Source organism: Mirounga leonina, unplaced genomic scaffold, assembly GCF_011800145.1.
Source record: "Mirounga leonina isolate KUSES-001 unplaced genomic scaffold, KU_Mleo_1.0 Mir_115, whole genome shotgun sequence".
Taxonomy (NCBI): Eukaryota; Metazoa; Chordata; class Mammalia; order Carnivora; family Phocidae; genus Mirounga; species Mirounga leonina.
In genome coordinates this window covers 19,373,791-19,395,370 of record NW_023270268.1, presented here as the reverse complement: position 1 = coordinate 19,395,370, position 21,580 = coordinate 19,373,791, and the positions used below count along the sequence as shown (strand labels likewise).

Sequence of the window (21,580 nt, the reverse complement as noted above, 5' to 3'; positions counted from 1 at the left end):
CCTGAGTATATGGGAGTAGTCTATTGGAGAAAAGCATAGAGACCTAGAAAACGGGAATTCTGTCATCCATCCTTACCAAATCATTATAAAACACAATCAGGAAAATGAAAATATTAAAACATGGAGATTTAATGAGGTAAAATAAATTATGCAGACATTTAAGGCAATCTATGAAATGTTCTATTTTGGTCATATTCTAAAATTAAAAAGCAAATTTTATGCATTATATGCATAAAATATTGCACCATGTGAGAGGTATAGGTGGCTATATAATTGATAATCTCAGGACATGCTAATTTATAATCCTCCAGTACATGTTTTTGAGTTTAGGGTAACAGGGCCTGTTGATATTCTTGAGTGCTGCATAGAAACGATCCCCAGAACACACCCACTTTTTACTCAATAGTGATTTCTGGAGCCTGGAAGCCAATACCTGCTTTTGCCAATTTTCAGGGATGTTATTAAGTAATATTCCTCAAAAAGGCATTTAGTAAAAGGATTTTCAGTTCTAGACATATGTATGTATCTTGACTTGCTCCTGTCCTCTGGGGTCTTAACTGCACTGATTTCTTTCGGCTGCTTGAATTGTGCGGGACTTTGTGGGGGCTATCTTCAGCCCTTTGTAGGCTGGACACTTTTGCCACAGAAAGTGACAGCTCTCTAGGGTATGTCACACATAGAGTGACAGCTCGCGTATATAGGAGGGCTCTAGCAGCAACAGCAATCAGTAAGAGGAGCTAGGGGTGGAGGTGGGGGAAATTTTGTAGAAGCTGAGTTTGCATAGCAGGCATAGGGGTTTTTGTTTTATTTTTTAATGATTATTTGGGGTGCAGATTATAGGGGAACCTAATGTTCCCTCGAGTTACCCACAGCACTGCCACTGTTCCCATTGCCTTTGACTGGGCATTAATGCAGCTCCTACTCGCTCTGATAGCTCCTCCCCCTTTCACCTCTCTCCCCAATATCCCAGGGCTAAATGGCGCGGAGCTCCTGGCTACCCGTGTACGTTCTAGGCCAGGGCGAACCAAAACGCAGAAGGCTATTCGTGTGGCAGCGTAGCGTAGGGAGTCTGGGTTAGCCTTTGCGAACTTTCCAGGATAGTGCGAAGTTTTCTCATCTTGGGTGCATGTGGGCACCATGCGCCCGAGTTCTGGCTGGTTGTCAACAGGGTCAGTCCCAGTAGCGTACTTTGCGGACGCTTTGAGAGAAGTGTGAAGTCCAGGGCTGCCCTGGACGGGCGTAAAACGCCGCACCCAGTTTCGTCTTAGGGCAACTCCCACCCCCCAGCCAGCATTTCCCTTTAATGCGCGTGCCCGTCAAGGTCCCCGCGTCCCTTCCCTTCAGGTCGCCTCGCCAGCCTCTGTTTCCCTAACCTCGCCTGGTCCCTGCTTTCCCGTCTTCGTGGGCCGGCCCTCGCCCACCCCCGCCGCTGCTCACTCGCGGGACTCGGCTGTCACTTTACTTTTCCGCGCCGCCTCCCCGCCCCCTCGCCAGGCCGACAGGGCAGCCCGCCCGTGTGCGCGCCCGCCCCCGCCCCCTCGCGGCCACGCGCCGGGAGGAGGCGGGGCGGAGCAGGCTTGGGGTGCAGGGAGGCGCGCGGCGCGGCACGGCCGACGTGGGGTTCGCGCTCTCGCGGTCTCTCCCGGGCGGGCGCGCGGGCACGCGCACTCGCGGGCGCGCGCGCGGACGGCCGGGCGGCGGCAGCGTCTCACGGAGGCGGTGGCTTCACTTTCCAGGACTCAGGGGCGGCCACAGCGGCAGCCGCGGGCAGCAGCCTCGGGAGCCGGAGCTGGAACGGCCGCGGGCGGCGGTGGCGGCGCTGAGGGTGAGTCCGGGCGGGCGCGAGCCCGGCGGGGACAGGCGTGGCCGGGCGGCCGGGTGCGTGGTGCGCGGGTCCGGCTTTCGGTGACTAGACGGTCTGCGGGGACACCCCGTCCTCGGGGCCTCCCAGGCCCCCCCCCGTCGCCTCCGCAGCCCTCTCTCCCCGCGCTTGGGCTGGAGCCCGGGACCTGCGCGGACGCCCCTCCCTCAGGTATTCGCCCGGGCCTCGCCGGTGCCCCCCCCATTCCTCCCTGTCTCCGGCGTCCTCCCTCTGGCGGGCGTCCCCCCCAACCTCGCCTCCACGTCGCAGGTCTCTGCTAACACCGCTTGCGCCCTAGTTCTCTCCCCTGTTCCCCGGCGTGCCCCGTTCCCTGCGCCCCCTCCCGCGAGCCTCCTTGCCCCGGTTTCTCGCCCTTTCCACCCCTCCCCCCTTCCTATCTCCCCCCGCCTCGTCCCTGCCTGCCCATCTTCTGCCCCCTTCCGTTCTCAGTTCCCCATCCTTCGCCACCCTCCCAGCCCCTTTCCTCTCCCAGCCGCATCCTGGAACTAAGTCTTTGCAAAAGTACTGGATAAATGTCACGGTGGAAAGTGCCCGGCTTGATCTTTTGCTATTTTCCCTAATTGCATAATTGCTGCACATGGTGTCTCTCCTGGTGAGTGCCGGGTCTGGCTCCCCCGCCGCCGCACCCCCGTGGCCCTCCTGGGGAAGACCTTGTGGGTTGTGTTTGTGTATACCCTGGTGTGAAGTGTGTGTTGTATTGGTCTTTTGTGAAGCCTGGCGCTTGTCACAGTTTGGAGCCGAAGCCCATTTTTCTCTGGTCTCTTCTCTGCAGCCCCCACTGGCCTGGTTTGAAACTGGATTCCCTCTGCCCTCCTCCTTCCACTTCTCCCCCTCTCTTCTCTCATAATGTTTTGATCCTTTTGCCCTTTACCATTTCTAATGAAGATGAAGCATAGCTTCTTGTGGCTTTTTTTTTTTTTTTTTTTTTCCCACGACCAACCAGAAATGTCCAATCCATCTTCCCTTAAGGAAATTAAGGCCGCTTTAGAAAGACATCATCCTGTGCTCGGTGGCTGTTAGACCTATTTGCATGTTTTCAAGATTCGTCGTTTTGTGTTGTGTATTCTTGAGAGTCAACTCAAATATTTTTATTTAAAAGTACAAAAGGAAGACCTAGGGTTTACCTTCAGATTATCTAGCGCTTTGGAAAGATTTTAAGCTCTTCTTAGTTTTTTTTATCGCCTGTTCTTTAAAAAGTGTGTTTCTGAATATGTGATAATAATTCAGTCTGGACCTTGGAATTTAAATAATTGTCTCAGCGATTTGGATGCTCTGGCTCTTTAGCGTTTTGTATGTGGGTTGATGCTGATGATGGAGTGTTTTCATATAATGTCATACCCCATTTTATCTCCCCCGGAACATAGCACCTTTTCCTCAAAAATTGTGTTTTATTTTACATTTTAGAAAAGTTTAGAAATGTGAGTAGGAAGACAAATAACAAGATATTAAATGACAGAATTAAGCATTTTCCTGTTGCAAAAGCTCAAGTGAACATTGCTTTTGCAGTTTTATAACATGAGAAACAGTTATAAGTCTTATCTGAGCAGTAATCGAATTTATGAAGTGACTATAGTTGCTTTTACGTTATCAGTTTATAACCGAGTCATTTCATTTTTATGGAACATGTGAATTTCATTTACTATATTGCTGATTTCTAGGACTGTAATTACCACACAGAGTACATAGGTAGTACAGGCTTAATTTGTGTGTTGAAGAAGGAACAATATCTAAACTCTAAATTTAACACATGTTTGAGGAAAGTCTGTCTTTCTATTTTATGTTTAGAAGCCAAGTTTTACTTTGAGTCTATATTTAAAAATATAGATTTAAATATCTTATTAGGTTTTTTTTTTTAAAGATTTTACCTATTTATCTGAGAGAGAGAATGGGAGACAGAGAGCATGAGAGGGGGAGGGTCAGAGGGAGGAGACTCCCTGCTGAGCAGGGAGCCTGATGTGGGACTCGATCCTGGGACTCCAGGATCATGACCTGAGCCGAAGGCAGTTACTTAACCAACTGAGCCACCCAGGCGCCCTAAATGTCTTATTAGCTTTAAAGTGATCATTGAAGATGAGCTCTATGTTTATAACCTTGGAATTTAAGTTTATCTTCCTTCTAGATTAGATGATTTGATCAAATTAGCTAATTAGGAATTGATATTAAAGATAATTTTAAAATGCTGATTTAGAAGATAACTTTAAAGAGTTTTAATTCATGACTTTTTATTCATTTATACTTTGGAAAGAGAAAACACCAATTTTATATTTATACTTAATTAAAATGCTTGTGGACTGCTTTTTCTTCATAAAAATTAGTTAGCACCTGAGTGGTGCAATAATTTTTTTCCAATACTTTTTTCTAAAATTAGGCATTTAAAAACCAAAATCAGGGTAAATTTGCCTTTTTCTTGATATTTGAAAAAGATATGAAAACTTTGTTTCTAACAGTTTCTGTAGTGGTTATTAGTGGTGTCAGATGAATTTATCATCTATAGGTTAAGATTTGGATGAAATAAAGTATCTGAGGTCAAAAGTGGAAATAAAATTTTTTTCTCTATGGTGAAATTATAGAAATTATACCTCTGGGTTTTTCTTTTTATGGAAAGGAACAAAACTTAAGAGTATATCATCATATAATTTATTTATGTGAAGTTCAAAGATGGGCAAGACGTGGTATTAGAGGTTAGGGTAGTGACAGGAGAGGCAGATATGCTGTTTTTTGGCCTGGATACTGGTAACACAAGTGTGTTCAGTACATGACAACTCACTGGCCAACACTCACTGTGTACTGTTCTGTATGTATGTTACACTTCAAGAATTTTTCTTCAGTTAAGAATTTCTTTTAATACTTACCCTCTATTGGCCTTCTTTTAGTATCCACATACTCAGTACTTCTCCATTCATTTCTTGATCTGTCAGTTTTCTAAACTCCATCAGCCAAACACACTGAGACCCAAACCCATTTGTTAATAACTGCTTTGTGGAGCTATAATCCACATAATGCAAAACTCACCCTTTCAAAATATATAGTATACTAAGTGGTCTTAGTATATATTCACAAGGTTGTGCAACCATCACAACTATCTGATTTTAGAACATTTTCAGCACCTTAAAAAGAAACACCATCCCTATTAGCACTCACTCCCTATTTGGATATTTTTAATCGTTTTTTAAAATTAATTAATTTAGTTAGTAATCTCTACACCCAACATTAGGCTTGAACTCACAACCCCGAGATCAAGAGTTGGCATGCTCTACCAACTGAGTCAGCCAGGTTCCACATTGTAGTATTTTTTAATAGTTCTCTAGAGAGACTAGTTTTAGTTTTCTGATATTCTGAAGCAATTTTTGAAATTTGGGCTTCAGATTATGGCTCAGATTGAATCATTGAGTAATCTTTAAAGTAATTATATGCTCATTGCATTATTAGTATGCAAATGTACATAAATAAGAACATAAAAAAGAATGTGTATATATATACCTATAACTGTATAAATGTATATATATATTAATATATATAACTAATATAATATATAACTGAAACTGTAGGCATAGTTTATTAAGCTGAGGCTCCATGTTCAGTAAAAAAGAATTTCATTTCATTTAGGTTTCCGTATATTTGTCATGTAATGGATTGCTTCTGGTTTAGGATGTTTAAAATGAATTCTCACTCATTTCACATTTCTTAAAATATTGCCAACAGCATTTTGCTATATCCAAGGACCGTTCCCTGAGAATTGTTCTCTTTCTTACTTCCATGCACATCTGCTCTAACATGCTCTTATATATACATACTTACTAGATTTTAAACTTCTGATATATTTTAACTGAAAGAAGTAAGCTGGAAAAAAAATCAATGTTAAATCCAAGGGTAAGAATTAAAGTGAAATAAAAATGAAAAAAAAGCAAGAAATATGTTAAGACTGTTAGAGCTAGACGTGAAACATACTGATGTAAAATTTCAGTATTCTATTAAGTGACTTTAGTGCTCATAAAAGGTGTCACAGCTGTGGAGACTGATGCTCTCCATTTACAGAATAGGTAGAAGAGCAGTCAGATTTCTCTGTCAATGTCTTTCAGAGTGGCTTGTGCAGATCTGTTTTGTTTGGCATGGGGGATGGGAGCTGATGGAGTTGAGAGGGGTGGTGGTGTGTTTGTGTGATGTCTCATGGAAGGCATACAGTATTTTCTGTTGACTCTTCACCTCTCTGTGCTTCCTGATTCTTTCATTCTGTTACGTTGCATTTTGGTTCGTCTTATGATAAAAATATAAATCCATTAAAGATTTGTATTATGAAATCACTTAGATTTAGAGCAAGCTGTAAGTTAAATCTTCGGTGATGATGAATTTTCATCATTGTCAAGTAGCTATATATTTAGACTAATTATAGTAATAAACAGTGCTTTATTTGAGGTATCTTTCTTTTACAAAGTGGTTATTAGGTGACAGTAACATGGTGAGCACAAGGCTCGTTAGAGTCTGGGCATTGATTTGTCAGTTTTGTTTTGAATTTGTCAGTACACTCTAAGCTAGTTTGGTCATAAGGGGTGTATTCATAGAAATCAAACTCAGAAATTGATTATGATGGGATGATAGTTGAGAAGGGATGTCCCTTTCACTTACTAGAATTTTTTTGTATCTGCTATCCAGGCTATTGCAGCTACTATGTGTCAAGGTATTGAGGAAGTTGAGTTGATAATCAGAGCTGCTTGGGGAGCATGAACTCAGAGCAAAGGGAATTTTGAAAGCCTTCAGGGATATTTTATCCAAGACTGGAAAAAAAATTAAAAAGAGCCCTTCAGCCTCTCAAGACAGTCTGCATTTCTTGTGAAACACAGTTGCTTGGTATATTGCTCGATCAATGCTGACACCATTATGTGGTTCAGTTTTTATTTAGAATCATGTGGGCCTCTGCGTTCTTTTGTGTTCTTCTGTTATCAGAAGATAACAATTGACTAGTTTGGAGGATTTTAATTTAGTAGTTTTCAGAATTTTTAGAGTTGTACAACATCACCATTACCTAATTTAAGAACATTTGCATCACCCCAAAAGGATACTTCATACCTATTAGCAGTCCTTCCCCATTTTTCCCTCATTCCTAGTCCTTGGCAACCACTTATCGACTTCTCTGTCTCTGTCTGTGGATTTGGACAGTTCATGTAAATGGAATCATACAGTTTGTTGTCTTTTGTGACTGGCTTCTTTCACTTAGCATAATGTTTTCACAGTTCATTCATGTTGTAGTGTGTCCGTATTGTGCCTCATTCCTTTATATGGCTGAATAATATTCCATTGTATGGCTGTATCACATTTGGTTTATCCATTTATCAGTGGACATTTGAGTTGTTTCCTCTTTTTGGCTTTATGAATAATGTTACTATGAACATTTTGTATATATATTCTGTGTGTTTTCATTTTCTTTCTCAAGGCATTTTGAGAGAAAAGTTTTGGCAACTCGCAAAGCTGATTTGTAAGTGGCCACTGTATTCATTGTGTATTAGTTTTACTTCTACTTTGAGGCTCACTTTCTCTCTATTCTAAAGGTAGTCCTCCCATAACTAAATAAATGATCTTTGATTTTTAATCCAGGATCTAAAATGTCCACTGAGGCACAAAGAGTTGATGACAGTCCAAGCACTAGTGGAGGAAGTTCTGATGGAGACCAACGTGAAAGTGTTCAGCAAGAACCAGAAAGAGAGCAAGTTCAGCCCAAGAAAAAGGAGGGAAAAATATCCAGCAAAACAGCTGCTAAATTGTCGACTAGTGCTAAAAGGTACCTCAATGATTATCCCTTTTTAGTTTTAGTATCAATTTATTGTCTTTAGTTCTATCTTTCTGTTGTATTTAATCATTTTTCTGGGATGTGGACCATGAAATTCATGGATTTTTCTTTCTTTTTCAAGATTATTTCTTTTACATTGTTTTAATTGTAGGCAATATGAACTTTTTAGTATTTATTTATTTTTAAGATTTTATTTATTTATTTGAGTGAGAGAATGAGATAGAGAGAGAGCATGAGCGGGGGAAGGTCAGAGGGAGAAGCAAACTCCCTGCTGAGCAGGGAGCCCGATGCAGGACTCGATCCCGGGACTCCAGGGTCATGACCTGAGCCAAAGGCAGTCACTTAACCAACTGAGCCACCCAGGCGTCCCAAACTTTTTAGTATTTAAAGTCAGTTAAACAGTATGGCAGATTCATAAAGATATATATCCATAGTGTGTTTGTATGTGTTTATGTATTATTAATTGAGCATATATAGGACAATGTGTGTAAAAATGTGATAGTTTGATTTACTTGACCATAAATATTTTACTCTCTTCTGTAACACAGGACAGTGAGTAGGATTCTATTAAAATAGTTGTTGAATGATGTGTATTTTCTACTACTCCCTGTTAGTGAAGTTAGAAATGCTGAAGTTCAACAGATACATCTTGGTTTCATTATATAAGGCAGTGGATCCATCTTGATACAGATTTTTTTTTTCTCTAGACAATAGATCTGGAAGGTAGATAGTTGAATGATTTTCTTTTGCCACATCGGTTGCTTATGATGAGAGAAATATGCTTTAATATTGTTTAATTATAGAAAATCACTTGGAAAATAATTTAAAAGTAGACTAAATCGAGTACAGTTTTTCCTGATTTTGTGGTTTAATGTTCTAATACCTTTTAAAAGATACCAAATAGGAAGCATAGTGAAAGCATTTTGTAAGTTTTAGCATAGTGGAATGTCTGAATGTTGAATGGTAGTTTTATATTTTATTGGGTAGTATGGATTAGGGGGTCCTTTCCTGAAGAACAAAAACCATTATGGTCTAGCAGACCTTGTTTCCCTCTGGCCTAGTCAATTCACAGAATCAGGAAGAACCATCTCAGGCCTCCATGTGGCATGAGTTTCTAGGGAGAGATGTTGCAGTGATACTGAGTGGTCAGCAACTCATTCCAAGGGGTAGTCGACTGTGGTAGTCGTCCCCTTCCCAAAAGCGTGTTGCTGATCCCTGACTTCTGTTGAAGGAGTTGTGTGGAAGTCAGATTGCCTCAAACTTTAAGACTTTATGCTCGAACATGCCAGTGTGGGGAAAAGGTTTCCATTTGTTTTTGCTGTCACACCACACAAGTCTGGAGGCCTTAGCTGGCTGACCTGACCCCTCTGCTGCCAAAACACAGAATGACCTGCTGCTGGGAAATGGGGGGTTGAGTTAGTGTGGATAAGAAAGGTAAGAATGGAGAAAATGTGGCATCCAGATGAAAGAAAGGAGCTTCAGGTGGGTGGGTAAGAGACACTCAGGTACAGAGTGTGGCCGCATATACACGAGGAAACTATAATTCAGTCCTCAGCTTCTGATCCTAAGGGTTTCCATGTGGCATCTTCAGCTTGTCAGAAAAAGGAGAGGATGGGCTGGCCAGGTCTGTGGGGAGTAGGGTCTAGATAGTGCTTCTCCTGGCTCTGTGCTCAGTTCTCCCATGATTGCTAGTTAGCAAAGACTCCTGTCTGCTTCTTGAAGTCTGCCTTTTCCCCTGTTTGGGAGTACCACCATAAAATCCCTTAAAATCATATTTCTTGAGTGATGTATCAAAAGACCAAATTCTGCTTATGAGAGATTATTAAATGTACCATGTGTGAAAGTGAGGATTGCATGAATTTTTTCAAGTACATGGATCATCTTTTACTTCATTTTACTACAGTGTGTAAAACAAAGTATAGTTTACGTATTTAAACCTAGTCCTCCCCACCCTTTTAAGTAGGGGAAAAGATGTAGTATTGAGATGGTGTGTGTGTAAAGAATCCAAGAAGTGCCTGACTGGCACATAATAGAAATCAGTATTATTGCATTGGTTAAAGTAGGAAATATTGTCTGTAGGAAGAGTTGCTTCTTTGCTGAAGGAATCCCTCCCCTGACAGATTCATTCTTGTGAATGTGTGATTTTTTTTTTTTAAAGATTTTATTTGACAGAGAGAGAGACATGAGTGGGAGGGAAGGACAGAGGGAGAGGCAGAGGGAGAAGCAGACTCCCTGCTGAGCAGGGAGCCTGATGCAGGGCTTGATCCCAGGACCCCGAGATCATCACCTGAGCTGAAGGCAGACGCATAACTGAGATTTTTTTTTTTTTTTAAGAAAACATGTTTCTACACAAAATCTTTAGTTCTTCAATTATAGCACATTTCATGCAATTGAGCACCTATGTGCAAAGTGCTTTTCTTGAGTTACTACAAAATGCATGTAATCACAGCATCTGAGTATTTCTAGTTTAACAACAGCACTGTGTCCTCAAAGGCTAACATATATCTCATTTTCCTAAAGTTTATCAAGTGAACTTGAAAAATATCTACAGGGGCACCTGGGTGGCTCAGTCAGTTAAGCGGCTGCCTTTGGCTTTGGTCATGGTTCCAGGGTCCTGGGATCGAGCCCTGCATCGGGCTCCCTGCTCCGCGGGAGGCCTGCTTCTCCCTCTCCCACTCCCCCTGCTTGTGTTCCCTCTCTCACTGTGTCTCTCTCTGTCAAATAAATAAATAAAATCTTAAAAAAAAATATATCTACAAGACTTTAACTGGCACAGGGTCTATAAATGACAGGATCAGTGTATGAGACATTACTAGATGCCAAATAAATGTTTTATCACATTTAGTCCTCACAACAGCCCTATGAAGATGGTACCATTATTATCTCCATTTTACAGAAAAGGAAACCCAGGATTAGAAATGTTAAATTATGTATCTAAGATCACAAGGCTATTAAATGCCGGAACCTATAATCAAACCCAGACCCCACCTCTAGAGTTCAAGCTCTGCACTGCTTCTGATAAATATCTCTTATAAAATGACACCATATGGAAAAGACTTCTCATCTGAATAAAAACCAATTAACGATAATCAGAATTTTATTTTGAAACTACCTCTAACTTTGAATATTCTGATAAATACTGGGATCTTTTTTTTTTTTGAAGATTTTATTTATTTATTTGACAGAGAGAGAGAGAGCACAAGTAGGCAGAGTGGCAGGCAGATGGAGAGGGAGAAACAGGCTCTCCGCTGAGCAGGGAGCCAGATGTGGGGCTTGATCCCAAGACCCCAGGATCATGACCTGAGCCGAAGGCAGCCGCTTAACGGACTGAGCCACCCAGGTGCCCCAGTACTGGGATCTTAATATCCATGGAAGATCCAATCCCTATAATAAACTCAAGGTTCTAAGGCAGCCAGTAAGTAAATAATGTGACCCTCCTATGGTAGGCACTGTAGATATAATGATGAATTTAAAAGACGTGGGTAGGGGCACCTGGGTGGCTCAGTCATTGGGCGTCTGCCTTCGGCTCAGGTCATGATCCCAGCTCCTGGGATCGAGCCCCGCATCGGGCTCCCTGCTCTGCGGGAAGCCTGCTTCTCCCTCTCCCATTCCCCCTGCTTGTGTTCCCTCTCTTGCTGTCTCTCTCTGTCAAATAAATAAATGAAATCTTTAAAATAAATAAATAAATAAATAAAAGACGTGGGTGTCTGCCCTCATGATTCTCATTTTTTTTTTCTCAATTGTTAGAACTTAAGCAAAGATGACAAAAATAAAATAACTCCACTATCAACTAAATTGGGGGAAAGGAAGAGTCAAGAATTAAGCTTTTTCTTTTAACTTAAAAAAATCAGAGGAAAGCAGCATTTTTATACTTAAAATCCATAATAAATGATTAAGTCACTTCAGATATATTCAGATAAATCACCTACAGATCTTCTAGAGGAAGGTCATGAATCACAATTTTAAAATCACAGATTCAGGGGCGCTTGGGTGGCTCAGTTAGTTAAGCATCTGCCTTCAGCTCAGGTCATTGATCCCAGGGTCCTGGGATCGAGTCCCGTGATGGGCTCCCTGCTCCGTGGAGAGCCTGCTCCTCCCTCTCCCTCTGCCCCTCCCCCGTGCCTGTGCTCACTCTCTCTCTCTGTCAAATAAATGATTAAGTCACTTCAGATACTGTCACCCATATACCACTTGGAGATCTTCTAGAGGAAGGTTCTGGCATTTAGTAGCGTTGTACAACATGTAGAAAACATGTAGAAACATGTTTTCTTAAAAAAAATCTCAGTTTTCAAGTATTACAGAAAAGTAATGTAGGGTAGGATACAGGAAACATTTAAGTAGGTATTTTATTTAAATAATGGTATAAATTAATTTCATCTATTTTGAGTGAAGAGGAAGATTATAGTAACATCTTTAATCAAGTTTTGCTCTTTGGCAAGAATTTGTTTCTTAAGACATTGGCATACTCTTATCATAGTCTGTTCTCTTGATAATACCTGTATCACTCCTGTTCACAAGTATGTAGTTGGACTATGTCTGGCAGTGACAAATTTTGATGATTTTATTAAATTGACTAGTCAGTTCAATAAAATAACTATTTTGAGCTTGTCATTGAATTGACTGCACTGCTTTCAAGTGTTGATACATCTGTAAATGTGAATTTTATTTTATTTTTTTAAAGATTTTTTATTCATTTGCGAGAGCACAAGTAGGGGGAGCGGCAGAGGGAGGGGAGAAGTAGACTCCGCTGAGCAGGGCGCCCTATGTGGGACTTGATCCCAGGACCCTGGGATCATGATCTGAGCCAAAGGTAGATGCTTAACCAACTGAGCCACCCAGGTGCCCTGTAAATGTGAATTTTAAATCACATTTATTCCAAATTAACTTTGGAGTAGACATTGTGATTTTACTGGACATAATAGAATGTTTTAGGAATGAATGCTATTTGGTTTTAGACTAAATTTTTGTTAAGTTGAAAGGTGGATTCCTATGTGTTCCAGCGTAAACCTTTATTATATCGGCTCTTAGTTTTCTACATTAGAATGAAGTAGAACTCTTCATAAATATCTTTTGTACTGACTTAACCTTCTTGGTTCTAAATGTACATATAGAAGCTTCTTAATGTTTCTGAAATCAGGATGCATCTTACAGTTGATGTGCAAAATCATTTAATTGATGGTATCTTAAAAATCACAGATACATGGTTTATATCACCATTCAGAATTAAACTTTAGGCTTATTATTTGCAATGACTCTGTTTTCTAGGTTAATTCAGATACTACTTTGACATTTGTATATTTATTTATTTATTTTTAAAGATTTTATTTATTTGAGAGAGAGAGAGAGAGCATGAGTGCATGAGCAAGGGGAGGGGGAGAAGCAGGCTCCCCAATGAGCAGGGAGCCCAACACGGGGCTCAATCCCAGGACCCTGGGATCATGACCTGAGCCAAACGCAGACACTTAACTGGCTGAGCCACCCGGGCGCCCACTACTTTGAAGTTCAAAATATTTTAGTAATTAATGGTGTGATGTTTTTCTTCCTGAGAATAATTTCATTTTTGAAGATTTTGACCAGTTGATTCAGTTGGTTAGAATAGAAATTCTCAGGTGACCAAGGAATACAGTCTGTAGAGTATAGAAAGTCATTTTGGTGGGATGAAGTTTTTTTGTTTTTGTTTTTAAATAACTGCTAAGAAAATATCTTTGTGAATCACTATGTCCAAATATTCTTGTTCTACTTGGACCTGAGTGAGTTACTGAATTTTCTTTAGCCTGAAATATGTGTGTGTTTTATTACTTTTTTTTATGTGTGTGTGTTTTAAACATGTCAGTACTTATGTACTGCTTCATTTTTCTGAACCATTAATCCAATGTGTTGATGTTAAAATGAGTGCTTCATATCTTCTCCATTTTGTGTAATTTTGATACTATATTCTTCATTTAAGTCTAAATGAATCATGATTGTTATTTCTCTTCCCCTCCCCCCACTCCATTCTTTTTAGCAAATGACAGTCACATGCAGTACTCTTAACCATTCCTGGAACAGTTAAGGTATTAGGTTAAGTCTTACAAACTGAAATTTAGTTTGTATTTTGCTTCTGACTTGTCTCAGTAACTATGTGCAATTACTGATTTCTGTATCATAATAACCAAAGAAGTGGCATTGCTGGATGGAAATTGGGAATTTAGGCAATTGTCTAGTTGATTTATGTCTAAAGAAATAATTTTGTCTTACAAGTTCTGATGAGAGAGGCTCTTTGTTTGACTTAGCAAGATAATTACCTGTCTTTACCAGTGTACAATAACTAGCCTTAGTTTCCTTATCTTTTAAATGGGAAATGATAAAACAGTAATATTTAGAGAAATATGTGAGATTTATTTAGTTCACTTTTAATAGACTAAAATCATCATGTGAAAAGTATGCTGTAAGTGTGAATTATTGATACTTTTTCATTTTTCCTCACCCTAAGAGACAGTGCCTGAAATAGCTACCTTCCTTACCCCACATGTCAAGACTGAGAAACTTAATACATACCATGATCACAACTTTTGAGAAAGAATTGAATTGCTGTCGTTAAAAGCAGCGGGACATCTTGCAACTGTTTAAATAGCAATTCTTAATATAATCTTTTCTGTCGAGAAATATAACCATTTTTAGGTGTGGCACAAAATACGTTTTAATATACTGACTTACTGCTTAGAGTTGTCAAGTTTATCAATAAATTGGTTTTTATACTGAATAATTAGATCTGGAATTATAGACATCCAGAGGGGTTCAAGTTCCATTATAGAATCATTTAATAGAAAATTATGAATATTGATTTTTTTTTAAAGTAGGCTCCGCGCCCAGCTTGGACCCCAATGTAGAGCCAAACTCATGACTGTGAGATCGAGACGTGAGCTGAGATCAGGAGTCTGATGCTTAACCTACTGAGCTGCCTCTGATTTATCAATTTTTTAAACCAAAAGGGACAGTGTAAGCATGGAGCAAGATGAGTTATTTGAAAATCCCAAAGAAATTCTGTTAAAAAGCTTTCTTTGACAGTTTAAGCTTGCTCTTTTGAATGGCTATTTTTTTGGTCCTCTTGGTTTAAAAACAATTCATAGATGTCGTTCATGTTTCTAGTAACTAATTAAGCACTACAGAGACATTTTTAATGGAAAGCAACATTTTTCTGTCCACATACCTTCCCTATCCCAGTTTTATTCCCTTGAAGCAAACTCTTTTACTCATCTCTGATTTTAGTCCTTCTGTTGGTGTTTCTGCATAACTCTAAATTATATACAGTACTTACATCTATTTGTTGAATTGTTTTTGTTTTTGAAGATTTTATTTATTTGACAGAGAGAGCGAGCGAGAGCAGGAACACAAGCAGGGGGAGTGGGAGAGGGAGAAGCAGGCTTCCCGCGGAGCAGGGAGCCCGATGCGGGGCTCGATCCCAGGACCCTGGAATCATGACCTGAGCTGAAGGCAGACACTTAACGACTGAGCCACCCAGGCACCCTATTTTTGTTGAATTGTTAAATAATATCTTTTGACTCTCTGCTATGAAATTTGAGGATGTAGCTTGTTTACCTACTCTTCCTTCTGTTTCCCTCCTCCCAGTTAATGATAGTTACATTAAAAAAAGAGTAGTGGTTGTCTTTCATAACTAAATAATATATTTAAGCCACTATTTCTTATTCTTTCAATTTTTTTCTTTCTTCTTCTTTTCAAAGATTTTATTTATTTGACAGAGAGACACAGCCAGAGAGGGAACACAAGCAGGGGGAGTGGGAGAGGGAGAAGCAGGCTTCCCGCCGAGCAGGTAGCCTGATGCAGGGTTCGATCCCAGGGCCCTGGGATCATGACCTGAGCTGAAGGCAGATGATTAACGACTGAGCCACCCAGGCGTCCCCTTATTCTTTCAATTTTCAACAGTATTTCTTGGTTCCCTACTTTGTAAAATGGGGATGTTAATACCTTCATTCTGCCTCCATCTTCTCAAACTGGTTTCAGTTAGGTACACTTAATTTTACACCTTGAAGGTTAGTAATATTTACATTGCATAGCACAACTACAATGCATCTTCTTTGTGTTGTCAGTAAGTAAACGACCAATAAATTGCCAGTGCATTTACTATAACTAAATATTCAGTGCCAGATCAAACAGAATTTTAGGATTAGATTTCCTACAAGTCTTGATCTCTAGGATACCCAACGAGTCATAACATTAGGCCAAATAGATCAAATCTCTCTTTTTTTCCCCTTAACATTTGCTACTTGATTTAAAAAGTTTTACATTTTAGTTTCTTTCATATTTGGTCTATGGTTTTCTTACACAGGTGTTTTTCTTCTGGGATTTCTGGTTGTCTTTTTCTCCCCACCACCCTTTAATAATGTGTCTTTATTGTATTCTTAAGCACTCTGCAGTCCCCTCTTGTCTGTCTCAACCTGTTTAATTTACACCTGTCTGCTTTGTCTTCCAGAAGTACGCTGAAATTCTTATTTACTTCTCTTTGCTGTTTATTCCCTTTTGCACTTTCAGTATTTTGCCTCCCTGCTCCTTCCTGCCTGCCCCAAGTAGGATCTTGAAGGAGGGGGAGGTGAATGTGTGTGTGCTCAGTTTGCTATCATTAATCTGACTTACTCGGTTAGTTTTGAAGTACCTGTTTTAGACTTCTGTATGAAATTCATAAAGGGTGTTTACCAGTATCAGATCTTTGAGATTTCCCATTTAATTATGGGCTGTATATACTTTTTAAAAAAGATCTATTTATTTGAGAGAGAGAGAGACCATATACCTTACCCCGTGTGCGGTTGGGGGGAGGGGCAGCAGGAAAGAATCTTGAAGCAGACTCCCCACCGAGCATGGAGCCCTACACAGGCTTGATCCCAAGACCCATGAGATCATGACCTGAGCCGAAACCAAGAGTCTGACGTTTAACTGACTGAGCTACCCAGTCAGCCCTGGGCTGTATATACTTTATGTGCATGTGAACACATCACAGAGTCCGTATTAGAAGGAATCATATTTTAAAGATAAAACAAATCCTAGTTAACCTCTTCATTTTATAGGATGGGGAATAAACCTCTTCATTTTATAGGAAGAAAATTGAGGCTGAGGGAGAGGATGCAGATGTGAGCAGTCTTTATCAAGAACTCTCAATTAATGGTATAGCAGAATTAAAATAAAAGTTTTTTTGGTTTTGAACTTATTAGTCTTGCTCAGCTTCGTAATGCGTCCCCAACCTTGAATCACATGGCTTAGAAAAGTGAAAATTATGGTAGTAGAATTCAGTTCCTTTAGGAAATTGAAGCCAATCCTCTTGGAGGAGTCATGTCTATTTCTGTATTTTTGTTCGTTGTATTGAAAAAGATGTGGAATGAAATTGTTTGAGTAAATGTTTTTGTTCAGGTTCTTATTTTTTAAGGTACTTTATTTTTTTATTTTTTTATTTTTAAAGATTTTATTTATTTATTTGACAGAGAGAGACACAGTGAGAGAGGGAACACAAGCAGGGGGAGTGGGAGAGGGAGAAGCAGGCTTCCCACAGAGGAGAGAGTCTGATATGGGACTCGATCCCAGGACCCTGGGACCATGACCTGAGCCGAAGGCAGTTGCTTAACAACTGAGCCACCCAGGCGCCCTTTTTAAGGTACTTTAGTCACCTGTCATCCATTTACCATCACAATAATTACCAGATAGCAGGTGTCCAGTTAGCAAATCCTCATATTTAAAAAGCAAAGGAGAAGTGGTTTTGAGGATTTTTTTTGTATTTGCTTTAACAAATCCTGTGTTTAATAATGCATGAATGATAGTTAAGAGATTGCTTAGTCTCATAAAACAATGTAGCCTTTGTATATGTATATAAGGGGTTGGGTGCAGTTAAAAGTCAAAGTAAAAAAATAAAAAAATAACACGAGGACAAAAGGAGATTTTTAAAAAAGTTCTTTTTGCAATGCAATGACATTAAGATGATTATCCACATATTATTAGGATAGTTCTTGCAAAAGGAATAGTGTCAGATTGGAAAGTCTCAATCTGCTCCAACCTAGAGGCTTCAGGGAGGAATACCATGTATATTTGGGTAGCAGTTTCAGGTGTTGGAATGAGATCCTGATAATTCTTTCTTCACCAGTTGATTGGATTACTCAGAATGCTTGGATTCAACTTAATAATCATCTTTCTGTCTTATGTGGAGGTGTTCTAGTGCAAATCAGAAGTTGGAATGATCCATAAATAATGTGACAAAGGTATCTAATTTACACTAGAAATTTTGGTTATTATCAGTGGTTCAGAGAAGTGTTTTTTAAAAGATTTATTTATTTGAGAGAGAGAGAGAACGTGGGCAAGCAGTGCGGAGGGGCAGAGGGAGAGAGAGAGAAGCAGACTCCCTGCTGAGCACAGAGCTGGGCATGGGGCTTGAGCTCACAACCCTGAGATCATGACTTGAGCCAAGAGTTCGAATGTTAACCGACTGAGCCACCCAGGTGTCCTGGTTAGATGAAGTTTTTAATGTTGTTTCTACAGGCTGCATGTACTGATAATGGGCAATCTTTTTACCCTTTGTAGGTGCATTGCCAAAATCAAGGCAGAAGTTATGGCTTGGTTATTATTATATATGATGATTTATTTGGTATTACTATTTCAAAAAAAATACAAATGGGAAATACTTGTGTAAAAGTATAACATTTTAGTGAACTACTAAGACAGTGAAGACATTTTAACATAACTTTGTCTTTATTTTAAAGAATTCAAAAGGAACTTGCAGAGATTACGTTGGACCCTCCTCCCAACTGTAGGTAAGTACTTACAGATTTTTATTTATTTGTATCTTTTGCGCAAGGTATAATTGAACCATTGGTCTGATGTACAACTGTTGTAATTTGATTAGTAAAATATATTGTAGTTTGAATTTAAATGACTGTGGAGGACGGCTATTGTTTCTGTGCAGAAATGGAATACTTATCAAGTCTGTTTGTAGAGGTATAGTGGGGTTGCCAAACAGAGTAATGCAATAACAGTAAGATAATGAAATTATAGAGTAACAAATACAATTATTTTTCAGTGGAATAGGTGTTGGGGCCTTAAATGATTTCTTTAATGGTAGAATAATAGTGTGGCTAAAATATTTGCTATTTGATAATTCACTTGTTACCTTGTTGGAAATTGATTTTTAAAAGTACTGGAACATTGAACTGTTTTTTCATGGTTTACATTATTTCTCGGCTATAAGTAAGAATGGGTGATTTGAGGCAATGATGTTAAATTTAAAACTCTCTCCTTTATGACCGCATTCTTCAATTTTCTGGTCAGAGGTTATTTATAAGAAGTAATAGTGCTTGCCTGGAAATGATTAATGATATACAGGTAGATAGAGGAAGAAGAGAAAAATGACCTCCTGCCTTATACTAGATCTTGGGTCTGATGCAATAGTTGGAAGATTGGCTGTTGGTCTCATATAAAACATTTCTTTCTGTTTTGATATGAGGTCAGTGTTGGAACCAGGCCATCATGGCGTTTCCATAGTTTAAATTGGTAGTCTTGTGGATTGAAGGTGAGAGGGCAGATTACAGGAATATGTTGCTAATATTGAATGAAGGTAGAATTTATTGTTTGGTATGATTTCTGATTTTACTGATCTTATTTTTATGTGAAAGCAAAGATAGCAACTCTACATATTAATGAAAGTGAGAATTTTGCACATGGCTATTTGATACTTGGCTAGTTGGAAACTTGTGTAGGAAAAGTTCTAATAAGGCTTTTTATGTTTGTGGTAAATCTAATGTTCTTTACATGAGAGTCATCTACAGTATATACCCTTGCAATAATAATCAAAGAATGTTTTATTCAAATAGAACAAATATTTCTTTGTTAAGTAAAACTGTTTAACAGAAAGACTTTTTATCACACTTAAGACTGTTACATCAAAGACATTTTCAGATGGCAAATCATTGGTCGCTTTGGTCACCAATTCTTGGAAATGAATTGATTGTGGAAAAACTCCAGTTTGAATGAAACCTAAAATCTCTTGTTTCTTGTGACAGTATTCATTTTAATGGTTTGAATCTTTTTTTAAAAAGTAGTTTAACCACATATATTATTTTTGTAATCTTTTTACAACTAAATTGGTAAATATATGAACTTAGTTTATATACTTATTTGCTTAAATTTTGACAACAAATTACTGGCAAAATAAACTACTTTGTTTTAATGAGCTTGTTTAAGGCTCATTTTTAATAAATGAAATCCACGTACAATATTATGTGATGGTTAGACTGCAACTTCGTTATAAGATGTATTATTTTCTAATACATTAGTCTAATTTAGTTTTAACTTATTACGGATAATAATTTAGCTTGATTAAACCAGGGTCTTATAAACATGCATGAAAACAAGTGTGAGGAAAGGAATTACATAATGGCAATTATTTAAATAAACTAAAATAATTAAACCAATTCTATTTAAAGTTAAAAAGAAAAGTTTATAATGTCTGAAATTTGGAGTTTTACTTTTTCATTAAGCCACAGTTAATGGTATCATTACTGGTCATGTAAACTCTTTATAAATGAAGCGCTTTTAAAACGTGGATGTGACACATAATAAGCCCTTTGGTAAGTTTTAGCAAAGATACCTACTTTGTTGTTTTTTTCCCCAGTTTTTTTGAGATATAATTGATATATAACATTGTAGAAAGATATCTACTTTGGTTAATTTGCCTGCTTGTGGGAATTTGCAAGGAAATTCATTTAATGATATGAAGATTGGATAGTTAACAAGTTTGCTTTAGAAGCCAGGTTTGTGATTCAGTGGCTTTGGCTCCTTTTCTTGATCCCAGAATAGTTGATTGAACCAGATGAGGCAGAGATAAAGATTATATCCACCTTCATGTATGTGGTGCTCCCCTTTGGCAAGCAAAGGATCCTCTATGTTGTGGCTGATTGGGAAGTGGTGATTAGTTCTACAAGTCCTATGTACTTGCGCTACTTAATATAGATGTCAGTGTGATTGTTAAGTGGATTACTGTGGCCTTTGGATTGTTTGGTGTCAAATATTTGATTGTGGTTTATAGTAAATCTGCCCATCTTTATTTCAGTGGGAATGCGGTTACTATCTTCAGGAAGAGAAGTTAGAGCGTAATTTTTGTTTGACTTATTTTTGGCACAAAGTTAATAGTGCTTTTGTGGTTGATTTTTAAAAGTTCTGTGCTGCCTTCATCTGTGTCCTAATGACTTAATTTATAGAAATTAATGAGTTAATTTATAGAAATATACTAAATTAAAGTTATCTGCCTAGTAGAGGGAGTCAAAATCACATTCCCCTAGTACTCTCTTTGTTATTACCTTTACCAGCACACAGCCCTCTCTAAATCCTGCCTTTTGGTTGCCTGGGTAGTTGTTAGCTCACTATCACAGATAAGATTATGTATGAGGGAACATCTATGGGTTTACCTGTTTAGACAGATTGGAACAGGTATTTTATCTGTTATTGTCTCATTGGGGATGGTTGTGTGTCACATTCCACTTAGAGTGTGGTTTACTCTTACTTTCTGGAAACTTAACAGACTAGTACAGGCCAGTTGTGTGTATTTGTCAGGTTAGAGATGGCATCTCTGAATTTTGGTGCATCTCTTATGTGATGCCCGGTTAAGCAATTCTTGGAATTATATGGGAGGAACTAGTATGTGTGTAAGTATTCTGTAAGTCTGTCATTTAGACATGGTGAGACTATAAAGTCTTTCTGGATTATATCATTCAGTGTAGATGGATATGTTTATGTAAGGGATTTTTAGGGGGACTGCTGTGGTATTAATTTTTTCTTACAGGTTTTGAATGAATCTAAATTTTTTTTTCTTGAATCTAAATATTTTTAAAGCATCCAAAAAAAACTTTGATAATAGGTTGAATTATTTCTTCTTATGGGAAACATGC

The 21,580-nt window shown here is 38.8% G+C and overlaps 1 protein-coding gene across 1 annotated transcript in view; it reads left to right on the top strand.

Annotated features, from left to right (window-relative positions):
* Positions 1–1,665: 1,665 nt before the first annotated feature.
* UBE2E2 (ubiquitin conjugating enzyme E2 E2) overlaps positions 1,666–21,580 on the top strand; it is a 373,227-nt gene continuing 353,312 nt past the window's right edge. Inside the window, exons 1-3 of the mRNA XM_034993825.1 lie at positions 1,666–1,825; positions 7,472–7,655; positions 18,401–18,451. Coding sequence (XP_034849716.1) covers positions 7,480–7,655; positions 18,401–18,451 — 227 coding nt within the window. The 5' untranslated portion in view covers positions 1,666–1,825; positions 7,472–7,479. The remainder of the gene's footprint in view (positions 1,826–7,471; positions 7,656–18,400; positions 18,452–21,580) is intronic.